Source organism: Callionymus lyra, chromosome 12, assembly GCF_982586985.1.
Source record: "Callionymus lyra chromosome 12, fCalLyr1.hap1.1, whole genome shotgun sequence".
NCBI lineage: Eukaryota > Metazoa > Chordata > Actinopteri > Syngnathiformes > Callionymidae > Callionymus > Callionymus lyra.
The window spans coordinates 17266254-17283704 of record NC_141829.1 but is presented as its reverse complement, the minus strand read 5'-3'; the positions used below and the strand labels follow the sequence as shown (position 1 = coordinate 17283704).

Sequence of the window (17451 nt, the reverse complement as noted above, 5' to 3'; positions counted from 1 at the left end):
AAACCAGCTCTGCTGCAGTAAATGGATCCATTTCTTAACAATAACTACTCATTATTCAAAATGTCTTACCTGTCACGCCAAGGTGGGCGGTGCATTCATCACTGCCATGTTTGTTGGATGCCCGACAGGCGTAGTCTCCACTGTCTGCTTTGGTGGGACTGAGGACCTCCAAAGAGGAAGTGGTAAGGCGGCTGATTATGCGGAATTTGTCGCCCTCTTTAACTGGGTTTCCCTCTTTAAACCACTTAAACATCACATTCGGGGCATCCTCAGTCTCACACTCAAATTTGGCAACGCCACCAACGTTGATTTCCAGTTGAGAGATTTTGTACCGGAACACTGGAGCCACTGGAAGAAAAGAGCATAAGTTGAGTTTACAGAGCTAAGGTCATATATGGCTAACCATTAGCATGGCTTTGGAAGATATTAGATAGACAAATGGATCAGAGTTGGTACGTCAGGAGGAATGGACCGTGGGAGGAGGTGTAATGGATCCACTTATGGAGTGAACACATTAGTCTAGAATGACTTAAGGAGTTTTCATATTGACAACGGGATAATTCTGCACGAGACTGAATCAAACAGCCCTTAAAAACAGCTCACTATGTTTTTTTAAGTGCTGTTGAGGGCATTGTTAAGGGCATTGACAACTATGATGCTAGAAAATACAGGTCTTGTTTGTTTTCCTCAGCAACCTCTTGATACCAAGCGAAAAAGAGTAATCCAATTTGACTAAAATGAGGCAGGATCAGAACAGTGACACTCAAAAGTCGTTGTTAAGAACTCTACACAGGAGAACATTACTGTAGGTTGCTGGAAACTGACTAGTCCAGTCACTGCAGGACACTTTGTGGACGACAATGTACACTTAGAAGATGTGCTACTGGAAATTCCACCACAAAGGGGAGTTGAGGCAGAGCAGCTACATCCACAGACTCGGGAATCAACACAGACTCTTGTGGCTGGATCAAAGAGGAGGGGTGTGCGTCTTGCATTCAGCTCATGCAGCTTCTAAAACTTTGCAAAACTGAAGTGCAACTGCCTGAACTTCAATACAAGTAGACACTTGGTTATTAAGGGTTCAGTATTGGACTATGACTTAAACTCGATTCTTAATTCTTCAATATTGCTTTCCTGCAACACTTTTGTGTTTAGAACCATTACTGCTTGCCAATAACGCCATAATAACTCATCAACCAAGGGAAGGTGTCCAATAGTAACCTTTAGTTGAAGTCTCTTTATTGGTTCTGAAGGTAAGACGCTTAGACGCTCTCACTTTGTAGTACACACCTGTCTTCTGAAAGAATAGCATGGAGATGTTTCTGTGCAGGACTTCCAAATAATGGCTATGCACCATGGCAGAAGTGACATCTGGAAATCTTACAGACTCAACCTCTTCACTGGTAACGACATGCTGGCTGTTGGTTCTGATATTGTAGATCACTCCTGTCCTGCACTGACCATAACTCTGCAGTCTTATTCTCCACGGACAGGTAAGTACAACTTGTGACCTCTCCAAACGTATTGGTAGTGTAACAAGTGTAGACCCCAGAATCTTCCCACTGGGCGCTCTTTATGTGGAGAAAACCTGACCCATGTGAGCAATTGACAACCTATTTTTCCCCCTCAATTTGAACCCTGTCTTTAAGCCCCTTAATCTCTGGAAAAGGGTTCTCCAGCTAGGACATATCTAGGACCACCGGAGACCGCACCAGGATCCATATACTCTGCCTGAGAAAGAAGCCTCTGCTCCTTCATTAACCACAACTGGAGAAAGTTTTGTGAGGAAAAGTAGCTTTTGTGTTTTTTCTTCTGAAATGCGGAAAATTAGTCTGAACTCTAATGAGTGTTTAAGTGCTCTTGCGTTGTCTGTAAATTTTGAGATGCTGTCATGTGGCTTGTCGATTCCTCTTGTAGTGGGATAAAAAAAATCGGTTGGCACCGGAGGAAAACAGTTACAACAATTAACACACAAAAAAATTATCATCTGGGAGGGGACATTTTTTTCAAGCACAAAGTTTAGAATTCTCTTGGAAGAGTAAAACTGGTTTTGAAGGAAATTAATTGGAAAAGAATAAGGGAGTGCTAGGTAATGGAGACCATACACAGAGATAAGATCAGAATAGATTGTATGTCTAAGAATATCACAATGAGACACAAATAACTCTTGTCCAGAAAGTTTAGCAAAAGATTAACATTTTGTTCTGCCCGCTTGGAAACAAGATTGAGAACCACACAGGATGAATACAACAACAAGTCTTGCATACCTTTCAACTCCTCCTGGGCCCGTACGTCTGGCCCCACAGTCATCACTGAAACAGATAAAGACAACAGATCAGCTGCAGGCCAAAGACGTGTGGAGCTTTGGCATGCATCAAGAGGAAAGAGTGTGTGGTTAAGTGACCACTGGCTGACTCGGAGTCCTCTCTCCGGGCTGCACGTATTGATGTAGTTTAGTGAATGTTGAAGAGAATGAGCGAAAGGACCAGAAGCATGCAGGTGCCAACCTTTGGTCCGAGCCTCCAGGGCTGTCATGACACGTTTGAAAGAACCAATTTTTCCATGTTCCTGAGTGTTATACCAGCAGAGGGGGCCATCACGTTTTAGAGAGAATGTCATACATTCATCTGGATGTAGCCAAATCACATATGGATTTGGAACCCCCATCAAACTCCAGCACAGAGAGCAGCTGTCCCTTTGCACAGGCAGATCCGAGTGCAGTTTGATCAGGAAATCTGGACCAGGTCCACCTCGCCCTCCAGATACCACATCAGGGAAACACAACAAGCTGAACAAGCTTTGAGCCATCTGCATGGGCGGTTTGTCTGCTGCCCCTTCATGATCTGAAATAGGGGGTTCTTTCATTGCCTCCCTGTCTGCTTGGGACACTTTACGTACAGAATCATTAGAAACGGATGTTTCTGCGGCGAGGTTTGCTTCTTTTGCTGAGTGAGAATAAAGTTAGGAAAGATATTAGACTCAGTTTGACCACCTGTGGAGATTAGTAGGATGGGGATGGGTTAGCAAGGCGAGGTCAAATGAAACCACGCGCAAGAAAAGCATGAGCGGGGAAGTGGTGGAATGGACAAGGTAAGAAAGAAGAAATCCACCTTCGACAGTCAGCCGAGCAGACGTGCAGTTTTGCCCATAATCGTTGGCGGCAGTACAGCTGTACAATCCTTGGTCAGCCAAGCCAACATCCTGGATGACCAAAGACAATAGGCCATTGCTCCGACCGCTTGTCACTCGCTCACTTGCTGTCATGTTTTCACCGTTATGATCCCAGAAAACTGCAGTGAAGGGCTGTCCGTCAAACCAGCAACTAAACTCTGCATTCTCACCGCTCTTCACCAGGACGTCGGTCATTCCCATGATTAACTTTGGACTTGTGCAAGGATGGACCTCCAGCACTGAGCTCTCCACCTCAGCCTGCAATTGTCCATAAAATGTGACTGTGCAGTGCTGTGCTGAGGTGCTAGCTAAGGATTTTAGATCTGGACGGGAGAGAGAGAGGAGTAAGCCCATTGTTCTTTATCCGATTAATAGACTTGTGGACAGGTGGTCCATAAGTGTCCTTAAGGATCAGTGGTAAAAATGTGTGACCCCTTCTAACAAAATCTTTTCATAACCTGAAACAGACGGACTGACGTCCTAAGAGATGTTAGATTCAGAGAAGAACATTTAGAGACCTTACACTCTCAAGTATTGGATGTAGGTCAGTTACTCATTTTGGTCTACGTTAACTTGCTCTCAGTGTTAAATAACCAGCCACATCAGTCGGACTCACCATCAATGTTTAGTGAGGCGGTACAGGTGACCATCCCTGAAGCATTGGACACCATGCATGAGTATTCGCCCTCATTGTCTGCTACAACCTTTGGGATTTCCAGCTGGACAGTCCCAGCAGACTGAGACATTCGAATGCTGTCCGACTGCCGGAGGTCTTTGTTGTTGCAAAACCAGGACACTTGTAGATCTGTGGAACAAAAACATTTTTTTGACTGATTCACTTTTGCGTGAGTAGTCAAGGTTGTATCTCACCTTCTCCAGAGACAGAACACTGAAAGCAGGCCGGCTTTCCCTCAGACACTAGGAGGTCTTTCATAGGTGAGAGGAGGATTGGAGGTTCAACTCTTGTGTCTGTGACCTCTGGCACTGAAAACAATCACACATAAAATGCTCAAAACTACATAAACATCATCTAGGACATACTGCAACCTTACCCTCTACAGTGAGAGAAGCAGAGCTGGCCACCTCTCCATATGGGCTCTTGGCCTCACATGAGTAGATGGCGGCGTCTTCAGGGAAAACTTCCAGCAAAAGCAGTGAGTGCTCCTCCCCATCATGGAGGAACTTGCATGTGTCGGTCGTGACAAGCAGCTCAGAGTCCTTGAACCAAGACACCTGAGGGACTGGAAGACCAGTCACCTGTGTCAAGAAACGAGCCGACCGACCTGACATCACAGTAACAGGCTGCATTTGCCGAATAATTTGTGGTGGCACCGGAACTGGAGACAGAAGAAGAAAAACTGCTGCAGAGCTCTGAGAGCGTGTGTCTGTACCTGTATGTGTGTGTGATGGAGCACTTACGCCTGACATTCAGGGTCATTTTACTCTGGTTCTTCCCTGCAAGGAAGGTGATCTCTCCTGCGTCACTTCTGAAGGTCTCTGAAATGGTGAGTCTGTGGATCCTCCTGATGGTCACATAGGAAAAGCGCTCCTCGGATGCTAATTGGATCTCAACGCCATTCTTTAGCCAGCGACCTTCTACATCATCCTCGCTGACCTCAAATTCAAATGTGGCTCTCTGCTTCTCTACCACCTGCAGCCATAACGTTGTTTGCAGATTAACATACACCTTCGTCTTCGGACTAATTACCATCAGGTGGATGACTCACCACAACCTCCCGGCTGTCTGGCTCAGATATCCTGATGTCCCGTCCTTCTACACTCAGGCGACCCTTGGACATGCTGGAACCGGCTACAGCTGTGTACTCACCGGCATCCGACAATCGAACCGAAGGCAAAATGAGTTGATGTGTAAGGTTTTCTGATGTCATTTTGAACCTTTAAAGAAAAGTCAGTGTCATGTCATTGCCCTTAAGGTATTGTGTCTCAGAGAGTGTTTACCTTTCAGACACCTCAAGCTCCTGTCCGTCCTTCATCCACATAACTTGGATGTTTGGCTCAGAAACTTCGCACTCAAAAGTGGCTCGCTTCTTTTCAGTGATCTTGAGATCCCTTAGTTCCTTGGTGAACTCAACCACACGAGCTGTGTATGACATGGTATGGGAAGGTAAGGTCATCACAGAATTCAAATAAAGGCTTATAATTTTTTACCTTCGACAAAGAGCTTTGCACTGGATCGGGCTGAGCCAGCAACAAAGGTGTACTCTGCGCTGTCGCCAAAGTGAATGTTGCGGATGTTAAGTGTGTGTGTCAGCTGGCGGCATCGGGTATGACAGCGATCACTTGAACGGATTTCTACACCGTTTTTAAGCCACTTGTAGACCACACCCTCAACATTGACCGCTGCCTCAAAGGTAACAGAGTCCTTATCACGTGCATTCAGGTCTTGGAGTTGCATCGTCAGAAGGATGGCTGATAAAACAACATAAACAATTACTGACTGTTAAGGGCAGGACATTCATGAGCATGACGAGACTTACGGCTAATGCTGAGACGAGCCGAAGAACGGTCACTTCCACAGGTGAAAGAATATTCTGCTGAGTCTTGTTGGTCTACGTTCATGATTTTCAGCTGATGGATTTTCCCTTGAACCACGATCCGGTACTTCTCGCTCATCTCCAGCTCCACTCCATCTTTTTGCCATGATGGAGGAACATTGAAATGTGACACCTCTACCTCCAGCGAAGCCACCTGGGTCTCTGGAACCTCCAAGTTGTCCAAAGATTTGGTCACCCTTAAAGCTGCCAGACATGACATAGTTATACAAATACCAGGTGTATTTATAACCACGATTAAACTGGTCTTACCCTCGACAGTCAGGTGGGCACTGCTACGAAGGTGACCAATAAAGACTGTGTATTCGCCCTCCAGGTTGGGCTTCACATTCTGCACCACTAATTTGTGGATCTTCTTCTCTGAAGTCATGCGGAAGTGCTCGTTTGGCTTAAGCTCTGTGTCTTTAAACATCCATCTCACAGGAATGTTCTCCTCAGAAAGCACCACCTCGAAGGAAGCACTGGCCCCGAGCAGGGAGGTAACATCTTTTGGTTTCTTGAGGATCTTGATGGCTGTAAAAGAGATATTTCATGAAAAGATGACACAGAATGAGACAATTATGATGCTGCCGAGGGTAATCAAATGTCTTACACTCTACGTTGAGGCGACCACTCGCAGACAGCTTTCCCAGCTTGAAGGAGTACACCGACTCATCTTGGCTTGTGCACTTGCAAATCTTCAGAGTGTGAATTGTGCCTTCGACAAGGATCTCATACTTGTCACTTGGTTGAATTTCAACACCGTTCTTGATCCATTGTGCCCCTAGGACATTCTCATGGGTCAGCTCAAGGCTGAAGACAGCATTCTGTGTCTCAACCACGTTTAGATTTTTCATCGTTTTCTTCACCTTGACAGCTTCAACCTTCAGCACGGCAGACGTCTTTGAGGTGGCGACTTGATAAGTATACTCACCCATGTGAGTTGTCTTGGTGATGACAATTACGAGTCGTCGGATTGCACCAACTTTCTCACTTATCACATTGTCATTGAAGTCAACAGACTGTCCGTCAATGAGCCACCTGCCCTCTGCAGTCGGATTCGCAACCTCGCACTCAAGTGTTGCTGTCTGCGAGTCTGCAACCACCAAGTCGTGCAACGGCTTCTTTATTGCACCACCTGAGACGGTAAGCAAAGCAGTACACATTTTCTCTCCAGCGGCAAACATGTACTCGCCCTCCTCATCTTTCATTGCGTTCATCACTGTTAAAGTGTGGTGCTTGTCCCGCGACTCCATCTTGTACTTGGCTCCGCTCTTCAGCGGCTGTCGTTTGAAGGTCCAAAATGCATCAATGTTTTTGTGGGAGACTTCCACCTCAAACTTAACATTCTCAGACTCCGAGCACTCTTTGTCTTTCATTGGGGTCAAGATCTGAACAGTCTGGACAGTCAGTTGGCAGGCGGTCTCAGCTCGGCCTACTAGCAGCTTGTACCGTCCTTCGTCTGAGGCATAGGTTCTGTTAAACACGAGACGCTGCTTTGAGCCTTTGGGCACAATTTGGACACGGTCACTGGGGAGCAGCTGCTGGTCATTATGGAACCACTTGACTGAGCTGACGTCTTGGGCTGAGATTTTTGCCTCCAAGACTGTCTTGGTGCCCTCAACTGCACTGGTGTCCTTTAATGGACTCAGCATTCCAATGGTCTGAACATTCAGTTTAGCAGATGTAGAGATCTCTTGGTCTGGAACCACAAAAGAATATTGGCCTTGATCATCCTTTATGGTGTCTTCAATTAGCAGCTTGTGAACTTGTTTGTCAATGACAATATGTACACGGTCAGAGGCTAAAAGAGGCTGTCCGCTCTTTTTCCAGGTCCCTTCAACATTCTCTTGTGAGAACTTCACCTCAAGCTGAGCGATGTCGCCCTCACAGACGGTCAGGTCTGTCAGTGGCTGCATCAGTGTGACGGGCCGAAGTTTCATCTTGAGTGAAGCAGTGGAGTGAAAGTCTGCCACTTTGAACGTGTAACTTCCTTGGTCCTCCTTTTTCACATCCTTGACAGACAAGGTGTGGCGGCCACGGCGGGACGAGATGACATACTTGCTGCTGGAGGAGAGAAGCTTCTCTCCAAAGTACCAGCTGCCTTCAGCATCCTCACGAGAGACCACGCATTCAAACTCTCCTGAGTATGTTTCAGGAACCTCTGTGCTCTCCAGCTGCTTTAAGAGCTGTAGTGGCTCCCCTTCCACATTGAGCCTAGCTGTCGTTCTGATGTGTTCATCTTCGATTACTGCACATGTGTATTCATCATCGTCCTTCATGCCGATGATCAGCACAGACAGGAAGTGAACCTTGCGGTCTGAGTGCATGCGGTACTTATCCCCAGAAAAGATCTCCATGTTGTTCTTCAACCATTTCACTTTGACAAAGGGCTCATTGGTTTCACACTCAAAGGTTGCCATTGTGTCCTTCTCCTTGGCCGCAGTGTCCTCCAGCTGTTGCGTGAATGTGATCACCTGCTTGGCTTGGACCAGGAGGAACGCATGGCTGGATGTCTCTCCAGCAGTGTTGATGGCCTTGACCATGACACTGGCAGAGTCCTCTGCCCTGACATCTCTGATCACAAGCTCACATAGATGGTCCTCAGGCCAATACCAGTAGACTCGGTCACTCTTCTCCAATTGGACCCCATTTTTAAACCACTGGCACTCTGGTTCTGGTCTTCCGACAACTCTGATTCTGAACTTAACTTCATCTCCCAATGCAACGGTCTGGCTAGTAATCCGCTCCAGGATCTTGGGGGCCTCCATGCTAGCAGAGAGCTTGACCCGCTCTGGTTTCAGGGCTTTAGCAGTCAGTTTGCGCCTCTCTTCCTCCAGCTTCTTCTCAGCTGCTTCCTTCTGTTTGACACGGTGTAGAAGGTCTTCCTTAGTTTTTTTCAAAAGGTCTTCATATGACTCATCCTTTTTACGGGACTTCAGTTCCACTGCAGTGATTGATTCATAGTAGCCCTCTTCAGTTCTGCGCTTAAATTTGCTCTTCAGCTCGTCAGACTCTTCTGTGGCCTTTTCGTGAACTACCCTCTGTGCTTTTTTCAGCTTCACTACTTCCTTCAACTGACTCTCCTCTCCTGTTTTTTCCACCTTTACGACTTCAAAATGGGTCTTGCCAGACTCAGACGGGACTTCTGGAGCCTTTACCTCAGGAGCCCTCCGAAGATGAGTCCTAAAGTCTTCTTTCTGTTGGATTTCTAGCTTGACAGTGTGCTCTGCTGACCCCAGGTTGCTGTCAGCAACTACCCTGACTTCACCCAGGTCATAAGTCTTGATATCCACAATCTCCAGGTAGTAGATTCCATCATAGCGGAGTCTATATCTCTTGCTTTTTCTGATCAACTGTCCATTTAGGTACCAGTTCACCTTGGGTGCTGGGTAACCAGTGACTCTGCAACGGAAGCGAGCAGTTTCCCCCTCTATAACCCTGACGGATTCTGGCAGCAGAACAATATCTGGTTTCATCTTTTCTGTATCTTCATCAGCGGTCACTCCTGCTGGTCCGCCCTCGTGGGCCTGGCGCTCCATTTCATCAATTCTTTGTGCTCCTTTCCTTCCATCAGGAAGCTGTGACTCCTCGACAAGTCCTTTCTCTTCCTTGACGATCAGTGTTGCAGAGGTCTGGTCCACCCCAAACTTGTTGCTGGCCCTGCAAGTGACGACTCCACTGTCTCGAGCATATGCTGCCTCATAATCCAGACTGCAGTAGCCAAACTCGTTGACCATGCGGAGACGATTAGCAGCTTCTAGAGGTTTACCATCATGCAGCCACTCTACGACCATCGTAGGGTCTCCGATAGGAGTCAGTCTGCAATCAAAGTGGGCCGGACCAAAGCGCTTCATTCGAACTGAGGTCAGCTTCTTCTTGAATTGCGGTTTTTGCTGCTTCTCTTTGTCATACAGGTCTCCCTCCTCCCACTGGTCTTGACCATAGCGGAGGTGCAGTGGTTCCGCCTCCGGAGGGGCAATGTCCTTTGCCTTGTATGTTCCTTTGGGAATAATAAGTTTCCTCTCAGGCTCAGGTTCAACGTAGTCCACCTCTACATTAACCCTACAGCGGGTGGTGTCTCTGCCAGCCTTGTTAATGGCGGTTGCAGTGTACCATGCACTATCTAAGCCAACCGCAGCAGGAATCTGTAACTTGGTCTCCCCACGAGCGCCTTCAATCCTGCGAGACATTTAAAAGAGTAATGTCACTGAAAGGAAGAAGCAGCTCTCTTTGGACAGCAGATCATTTGTGATAAAATAAAAATGTATATGTTAAGTTTGTTAGTTCTACGTACTTGACTTTTGGATGTTTTTGCGGCGTTACAATGTCACTGTTCTTCAACCAAACAATATCTGGAAGTGGGTTTCCAATGGCTTTAACAGCCAATTCGACTAGTGAGCCTTCTTTCACACTGATGTTCTTCAGCTTCTCAGTGAACTGTGGACGTACCAGCATCTCTTTGGCTGCAGGCAACAAGTTTTTTTTTTAGGTATTAAAAGATTTAAAGATGTACTTATAAACAAAACCAACCTTCGACTGTTAGAGTTACAGAGATGGTGGAGCGTCCTGCTCGATTCTGAGCCACGACAGTCCACTCTCCCGAGTCGTGTGGCATGGCAGGGACGATGATCAATGACTGTGTGCCGTCTTCTTTCACCACAATCTTGTGCATGTAGTCACTGGCCACTTGTTTTCCTGGACGAGGACACAGAATTTTAACCTTGAGAAAGAAAATTTGAATGCTCAAATTTAAGTTTTACTGACCATTGTGGAACCAGTATGTGTCGGGCATTGGCCTGCCGACAACTTTCAAGTCAAATCGGGCAGTTTGTCCCTCAGAACATTTGCATGAGGCTGGCTTCATAACGAATACAGGCTTGTAAAGTCGCTCTAGCTGAGCCTCGTCAGTCTCGTCCAGTCTTCTGGCTGGTGAGCGTCCGGGGGAGCGACTCGTTGAGCGGCCAGGTGAGTGGCTCATAGAGCGTGGAGATGTGGATCTGTACAGACATATATTAGAAGCTTGTAGCAAATAATCTTTCCTGAAAGACTGAGATTTTACCTAATCCTCTGGGTGGCTGGCTGAGGTGTGTAACTAGGCGTTGCTCTGGATTCAGATGGTTCTACATAGAGCTTTCCAGAGCTGACAGAATTTCCCTTTACATTGGAGGCAAAGGCAGTGTACACACCCTCGTCCTCTGGCACAACAACAGCTAAACGCAGACTCGCTCGTCCATCTTGAAGGACCTCCATCTGGTAATGATCACCTGCCACAAGTCGCTGACCATCTTTAAACCAAACAATCTGTTGAGCACAGTCACAGTTCAGTTGACTTCCTGTAATTAGCAACATCAGCAATATTATAAAAGACACCACAGTAATGGTACCTTGGGCAGTGGCATGCCGGCTGTTTTGCAGTGGAAGGTCACGCTCATCCCCTCAATGATTCTGTAGTTCTTGACAGGTGTGTGGAAGGATGCCTGCTCTGCTTCATCTTCAGTTGCGGTCACCATCAGCTCACCATCCTGCGACACCAGATCGCGGTAGCTGATGCTCATAATGCTGAGCTCGATTTCTTGAATGACCTGCTGCTCGATGGCAGACAGGTGGAACTCCTGTGGAAACACAGCTTATTAGAAACTTGCACAAGCACCAGCTTTGTATATAAAAGTAAGTGCTGTGTTTTTCAGGTGTTTGAATGGTTGAACTATACACTCTTGTTATGTCAGAAAAAAAAACGAAACCTTTTCAGGATAAGTTGATGACTACTGACAAATAATCCTTCCTTTTACTTTGAGCTAAGATGCTGTAAACATAATGACCAACCTGTCCAGAGATGATTGTGGTGGTCATTGTCCTCTCCATGGTTGCTATGGCAACAGTCGCTGTGTCCGCCTCTTGAGGTTCATGTATGGTCACATCAGATTTAATAGTCACTTCTTGTTTTGCTATGTAGGCGTCGTACTCATCTGTCAACAAGTGTCAAAAATTTAAAAAAAAATGAAATCTAAATATAACCTTCCTGCTTACCTTCTTCCATCAGGACGGCTGAAGCGGTAACCACTCCTAACTCGTTCGTGGCTGAGATGGAATACTCGCCAGCATCATCAGCAAAGTTCATAGAGATCTCCAGGCGACATGCACCGGTCTCTTTTTTGTATGTTATTTTGTATCTGAAAGAGAAAAGCAGAAAAGTTTGGCAAAGGGATTCTAGAATGAATTATTTTAATAATGAGGGGTCACCTGTATCCAGTAGTGAGCACAGTGTTGTTCTTCTTCCAAACCACTTGGGGTACGGGGCTCCCCCCAATTTGACAATCAAATATCACACATCCTCCTTCAACCAACTTCTGAGCGCTGGGAGTCTTCAAGAAGTAGGGGGCAGCTGGCTCAGCAGCTTCGTAAAGTGTCTCCTCCTTAGTCTCTTCAGTTTTTCTGTAAGATTAAATGTTAGTCAAGAGTGATGTTCTGTGGGAGGTTGAATAAAAAACATACATGTTCTGGGTCATGACGTCTTCCCGAATCTCTGCTTCATCACGGATTTCAACCTCCTCCGACACTTAATCACAGATAAATCACAACGTTAAAAACTAGATCATGATTTCAATCACGAATTGTGGCATCAGAGAAAAAACTGACCCTGGACCAGCAAGTAGCAGGATGTGCTGACTGTTCCAGCCTCGCTAGTTGCTGTGCAGGTGAATCGGCCACTGTCCTCTGCAAATGCCTCACGGATGACCATGCGGGCAATTCCTCCATCATAAGTGAGCTGGAAGTCGATACTGTTCTGGATTTGGTAGTCCTCTCGGAACCACAGGACCACTGGGGAAGGATCCCCATGGATGGTACACTCGAGAGTGACAGACTCCCCCTCAGTCACAGTTGTGTTCGTCAGACCCTGCAAGAGACAGATGGTGACTTTGGTGTGGATGAATGTCCTAGGTGTTGGTCAGACGCAACAGTGAACATACCGACACCAGAGTTGGGGGTGCCACGCTGGCTCCAGCTGCTGGCACAGTTGCCGTCTCCACAACCTGAAACCCATCAAAAAGGTTAATTAATATCTTTCCAAGTGACCATTCAACTGATAGAACTGAGTTGCCTGGACTTATAGAAGAAAATCTGTATCACCAGACTTCAAAATTCATACGATGTTTTATCTGATTTTTTATGTCATCAGTTTGACTTTGACTTTTATTTCTTAACTTCAAAGTTTTAATACACTGAATTTCTAATGTTAGAAATTAAGATGTAAGCATACATTTCAAGTCTGTTGTGACAGATTTGATTCCAAATGGGCTCTAGTCCACGTTTGGCTCAGGAAAGTCTCACCTCTCCGACAGCACCTTGCTGCATCTCCCAGGTCTGCTCCAATCCAACACGGGTTACTGTGGTGGTCATACTAGTCCTTGTGGTTCTGGTCCCACTCGTGTAGAAGGACTCAGACACCAGATCTCCCTGCTTCCAGGGAGGCAGTACATCGGTGCCACCAGGTGACTGCTTCCTGGTGGTGACAGGTGACTTGACAGGCCTGTAAGAGGGTGCATGGTGAGGAAGTGTGGTGGCAAAAAGAAGACGTGGCATTAAGCAAGGAATTACCTGAATGACGTGGGTGTTGGTGCCTTCACGTGTCTGACTGGAGAGGGGGACTGGTGCCGAGCTCCTGTGACCTTGGCAACTAATGACGGGTGTGTGGGTGACTTGGACCTGGGCTTGGCAGGAACTCTTGGTGGCGTCTTGTGAGCTAGAGTTAGTTCCCCACTTTCCACCTGCATCTGCATCTGGAAGCAGGAAAAAGAAGTTCATTAATGGATGTCCTGTTCCATTCTACCATTTCCTTTGGAGTGTGACACACATTAGTGTGATAGGCTGGAGCAGATCAGTTCATTGACTGGTAATCTGTAATAATGTCAACCTGGGATCTCCTTGGGCCAGATGAGATACTTGATCCGTCCTGGTGATACTTTTCTTGGGATCATTCTCTGCTCTCAGGTCAATGGGTGTTTCAGAAAGTGAGCAACAGCTCTGCCATCCAATCACAAGTGTGTGACTTGAAAAAACATGGTTCTTGTTTTTCTTAGGATCTCTGGTTAGCGTTTGCAAAGCTTAATGAAACCACATTTGAACTAGTATTTTCACTGTTCAACACTGTGCTAAAGTGGCCAGTGCTAAGAAATAAAATGTTCTTTTTCATGTGGAGGAAACTTTTTCATGTTTCTGGGTAGATTTAGTGTGTCCTCCCTTGACAACAAAAGCATTGATCCTTCTAAATAGTTTGTAAATTGTTTGTATGGGGATAAAGGTACTCTCATGAATTTCACAATCACTTATGTACCTGAAAGAGCCAACACACTCATGCGGCCATTACAGTATACTCTCAAAGATTACCTGGGTCACAACAACTTGACGGCTTGATTTCTTGGTCTTCTTGGCAGGGACCACCTCCTCACCTGAGCAGAGACAAGGTTGCATGTGAGATCAGGTCATGTGAGTTTCACATGTCACCCTCTTAGCTGATGCTTTATCGTGGTGCCTCAACAGAAAACAAACTCACCTTGAACCAGCAGCTCAGCGGTAGATGTGGCTCTGCCACTGCTGTTGGTGGCTGTGGCAGAGTATGTACCAGAATCTTCTGGAAAAGCTTCAGCAATGAGCAGACTGTGAAGATCTCCTTCCTGGATGATCTGAAAGTCCGGAGAGCTCTGAATCTCGGCTCCCTCTCTGTAGAACTTCACCTGGGGGGTTGGGATGCCAGTCACTCGGACGTCAAGTCGAACCTGGCTGCCCTGTGTGACGCTGGAGCTTTGAAGTCTCTGAAGGAAGCTTGGGGTAGCTGTTTCAGCTGGAAGGAGTTTGAAGACACGGGTCAGCTCACTTGTACGTACACCTTAAGCTCCCTATTACACTAACCAGTGACAACCAGCTCGGCAGTGCTGGTGGCCTGACCCGCCCCATTCGTAGCCCTGACAGAGAACCGTCCGCTGTGCGCGGCGGTCACAGCTGTGATCCCAAGAACAGCGCGGCCATCGCTGAACGAGATCTGGATTCCGGGAAGGGAGGCTGTTGACAAAACTTGGCCATCACGAAACCAGCTCACCTCCGGAACTGGAGAACCTGATGACGAGAGTCAGAGTTTATGGATCTGTGGCATTTTACAAGAACACACGAAGACTTGACTTACCAGTCACTTGAGCCTGGAACGTCGCGGCACCACCCTCTAGTGCGACGACGCTCTGCAGCGGCTGTGTGAAAGTTGGTGGTTGTGTTGCCATTATGGTCTTGGGCCTATAGGGGGAGACAACAGTTCCACAGTTACAAAAACTGTGACTGGCACTGACTTTCCTGTTATGAGTTTGTAACAATAACTTTACGGCAACACGTCTTTGTGACTGTACTAATGGGGGGGTTTGGTTGGTAGGGCTGAACGATTCAAATTGTCATCGCTATTTATTAGTAATAGCAATTTTCCAATAATAGAGGCTCCGATAATGAAAACAAAAATGTAAACACACTACAAAGTAGGTGGCAGCAGAAACAAAAGCTGACAAAGCAACTTTTAGGTTGTTTTTTTTGCTTGTATAAAAAGCACAAAACACGCACCGTTGAAATAGCCAACACTTTTTTCTTTTCTTTTTTTTCTTTTTTCTGTAACTTGTAATTGAGCTCCACGTCTGTTTATGATTGGAGATGCACATCTTCACATGTTTGAGTGCATTTATTTAAATTTAGAGTTTTTCACTATAATTTGTATGATGTTTATTATTATTTGACAAATTGTCAATTCCGATGTATTTTTCAGTGCTATGTTATTTAAAGTTTTTACAGTTCAAAAGTTAAATAAAAGGTATTTAATTCAGTTAATATATGAACCAATTAATCTAATTTCGTTACAATGTTACAATATGTAAGCCTGGCCTACAGGGATAGAGTGTTGTTGTTTGATTCTATCAAACTTTTGGTGGATAACCAAAGAAAATTGCGACATGAAAAGAAACCGCAATATTGTGTTAAAAATAAATATCGTAATTAGTTTTTTTTAGCATTATTGGCTGGTACAAAACAGTGACTGGGATTTGACTGGGACATGATAAGGAACCAAGTGAAGGTAATTGGCTGGTACATAACTGGAACTGGGCCTCGAGTCAGTATCAACTAGATATAAAGTTTGACACTGATGAAAGTTCTTGGCTGATACACAAGCAGTGACAGGGATTCAACTGGGACAAGGCTCAGACTCCACTGGGAGTTGACTGGGAATCCAGTTGGAGTCAGCAAAAAGGTGTTGCCTGTTTGAAAGCAGTGACTGGAATTTGAGTAGAACTTGAGTCAGACTAGAATAGAACCCACCTAAAGGCTGTTGGCTGGTACAAAGCAGTGACTGTTTGTTTGGATGGTAACAAGGATTAGACAGGGACTTGAGTAGGACTTTAGTTTTACTCATATAGGTCTAAAATGAACAAGGTTTAAAGGTATAAAACAGTGACTGGGACTCGATTGGGACAGAGCAGTGACCTGCAGTTGACTTGGCAAAACGGTCCACTGTAAGATTGGGTTGTGAGTCAGCACAGACCAACAACATCAGCTGTCGCCGTGTCTATATTTAACAACAAGCTCCGCCCCCTGTTGAGGGACAAATGCTTGAAGGACAGCAACAGATGAGTAAATGAAAGTTCTGAGATAGACGGACGCGAAAGTCTCAGGTTTCTGCAACTTCTTGCTTGTTCGAATAAAAAAAAAAATTAAGTTAACCAATCGTTTAATTTTCATAGCAGGCCTACACTTGACACAAAAACATTTCAGAGTTAAAATAAACCCCCAGGATTAGACTTGCTTGATGGTCTGGTCTGACACGTTTAGATCATGTTTCAGTCACACAACTTTTCAAGTTTCACATTTTTGGGGGTTCAATGATGTTTTGGATGGAAAGATCCATCATTGATCACATCAACAAAAAAGGTAACAAATTATCCCCGGAGGTTCACACACCATAAGACACATATAATGTATGTACTTTTGTTTATTTGTATCTCTTATCTTTGATTTTCAAACTTCACATGTTGTGTTGTTGTTATTTAAGTTTGTTGTCATTTCCGTTTGTGACCTTGATGAAAAGCTTCCTGGCCAGCTGTTGACCAACATCATACAACAGATAACAACACAAACACACGCAAGTAGATTCAGCCTAAAACACGTCTCATCAGACAGAAGACGTGCTGTAGCTTTCAGCTGACGCCGAGCTTCAGTTCTCCGCCATGTTGGCGTCACAGGTCAGCCACGCAGTTGAATGCTAAGCCAACTGAGAGGCTAATGGAAGACATACCATGTGAGCTAGGTATGTAAGCTGATCAGCATGTAATTATATCAAACTGTTCACAACAATCCATCACATAAACAATTCAAGATTCACTTTTTTAAAATATGATCAGTAAGATCGTAAAAACACAGAAACATCAACTGCTGACCAATCAAACGCTCTAATCAACTTACAAAACGGTCACTTCCAACTCCAACGAGTCGTTGATCAATAATGTAACATTTACTGTAATATACAGAAAACGCCATAAATTTGCATAGTGATACCACAGGAACAGCTGGTTCGGAGGTGAACAAACATTTCTCACCGGACACTTAAAACATCTTACAACATTATTGAAGACAACTCCCAGGAAAGTGTGTTTTGTTTCTGATCCACATGTATGCATGAGCTTTGTGTGTATGCGAGTTCTTT

At 45.5% G+C, this 17451-nt stretch overlaps 1 protein-coding gene across 1 annotated transcript in view; it reads right to left on the bottom strand.

Annotated features, from left to right (window-relative positions):
• The window catches only part of ttn.1 (titin, tandem duplicate 1), a 111814-nt gene that overhangs the window by 93690 nt on the left and 673 nt on the right, over positions 1-17451 (bottom strand). The window contains 31 exon segments of the mRNA XM_087804614.1: positions 70-348; positions 2268-2312; positions 2508-2945; positions 3111-3494; positions 3788-3976; positions 4042-4155; positions 4224-4508; positions 4591-4822; positions 4899-5067; positions 5131-5272; positions 5341-5601; positions 5670-5930; positions 5997-6257; positions 6337-9905; positions 10021-10189; positions 10257-10421; positions 10491-10723; positions 10786-11027; positions 11111-11338; positions 11550-11692; positions 11754-11896; positions 11967-12158; positions 12219-12282; positions 12363-12621; positions 12695-12757; positions 13056-13254; positions 13323-13560; positions 14099-14173; positions 14278-14565; positions 14634-14837; positions 14905-15008. Coding sequence (XP_087660740.1) covers positions 70-348; positions 2268-2312; positions 2508-2945; positions 3111-3494; positions 3788-3976; positions 4042-4155; positions 4224-4508; positions 4591-4822; positions 4899-5067; positions 5131-5272; positions 5341-5601; positions 5670-5930; positions 5997-6257; positions 6337-9905; positions 10021-10189; positions 10257-10421; positions 10491-10723; positions 10786-11027; positions 11111-11338; positions 11550-11692; positions 11754-11896; positions 11967-12158; positions 12219-12282; positions 12363-12621; positions 12695-12757; positions 13056-13254; positions 13323-13560; positions 14099-14173; positions 14278-14565; positions 14634-14837; positions 14905-14995 — 9625 coding nt within the window. The 5' untranslated portion in view covers positions 14996-15008.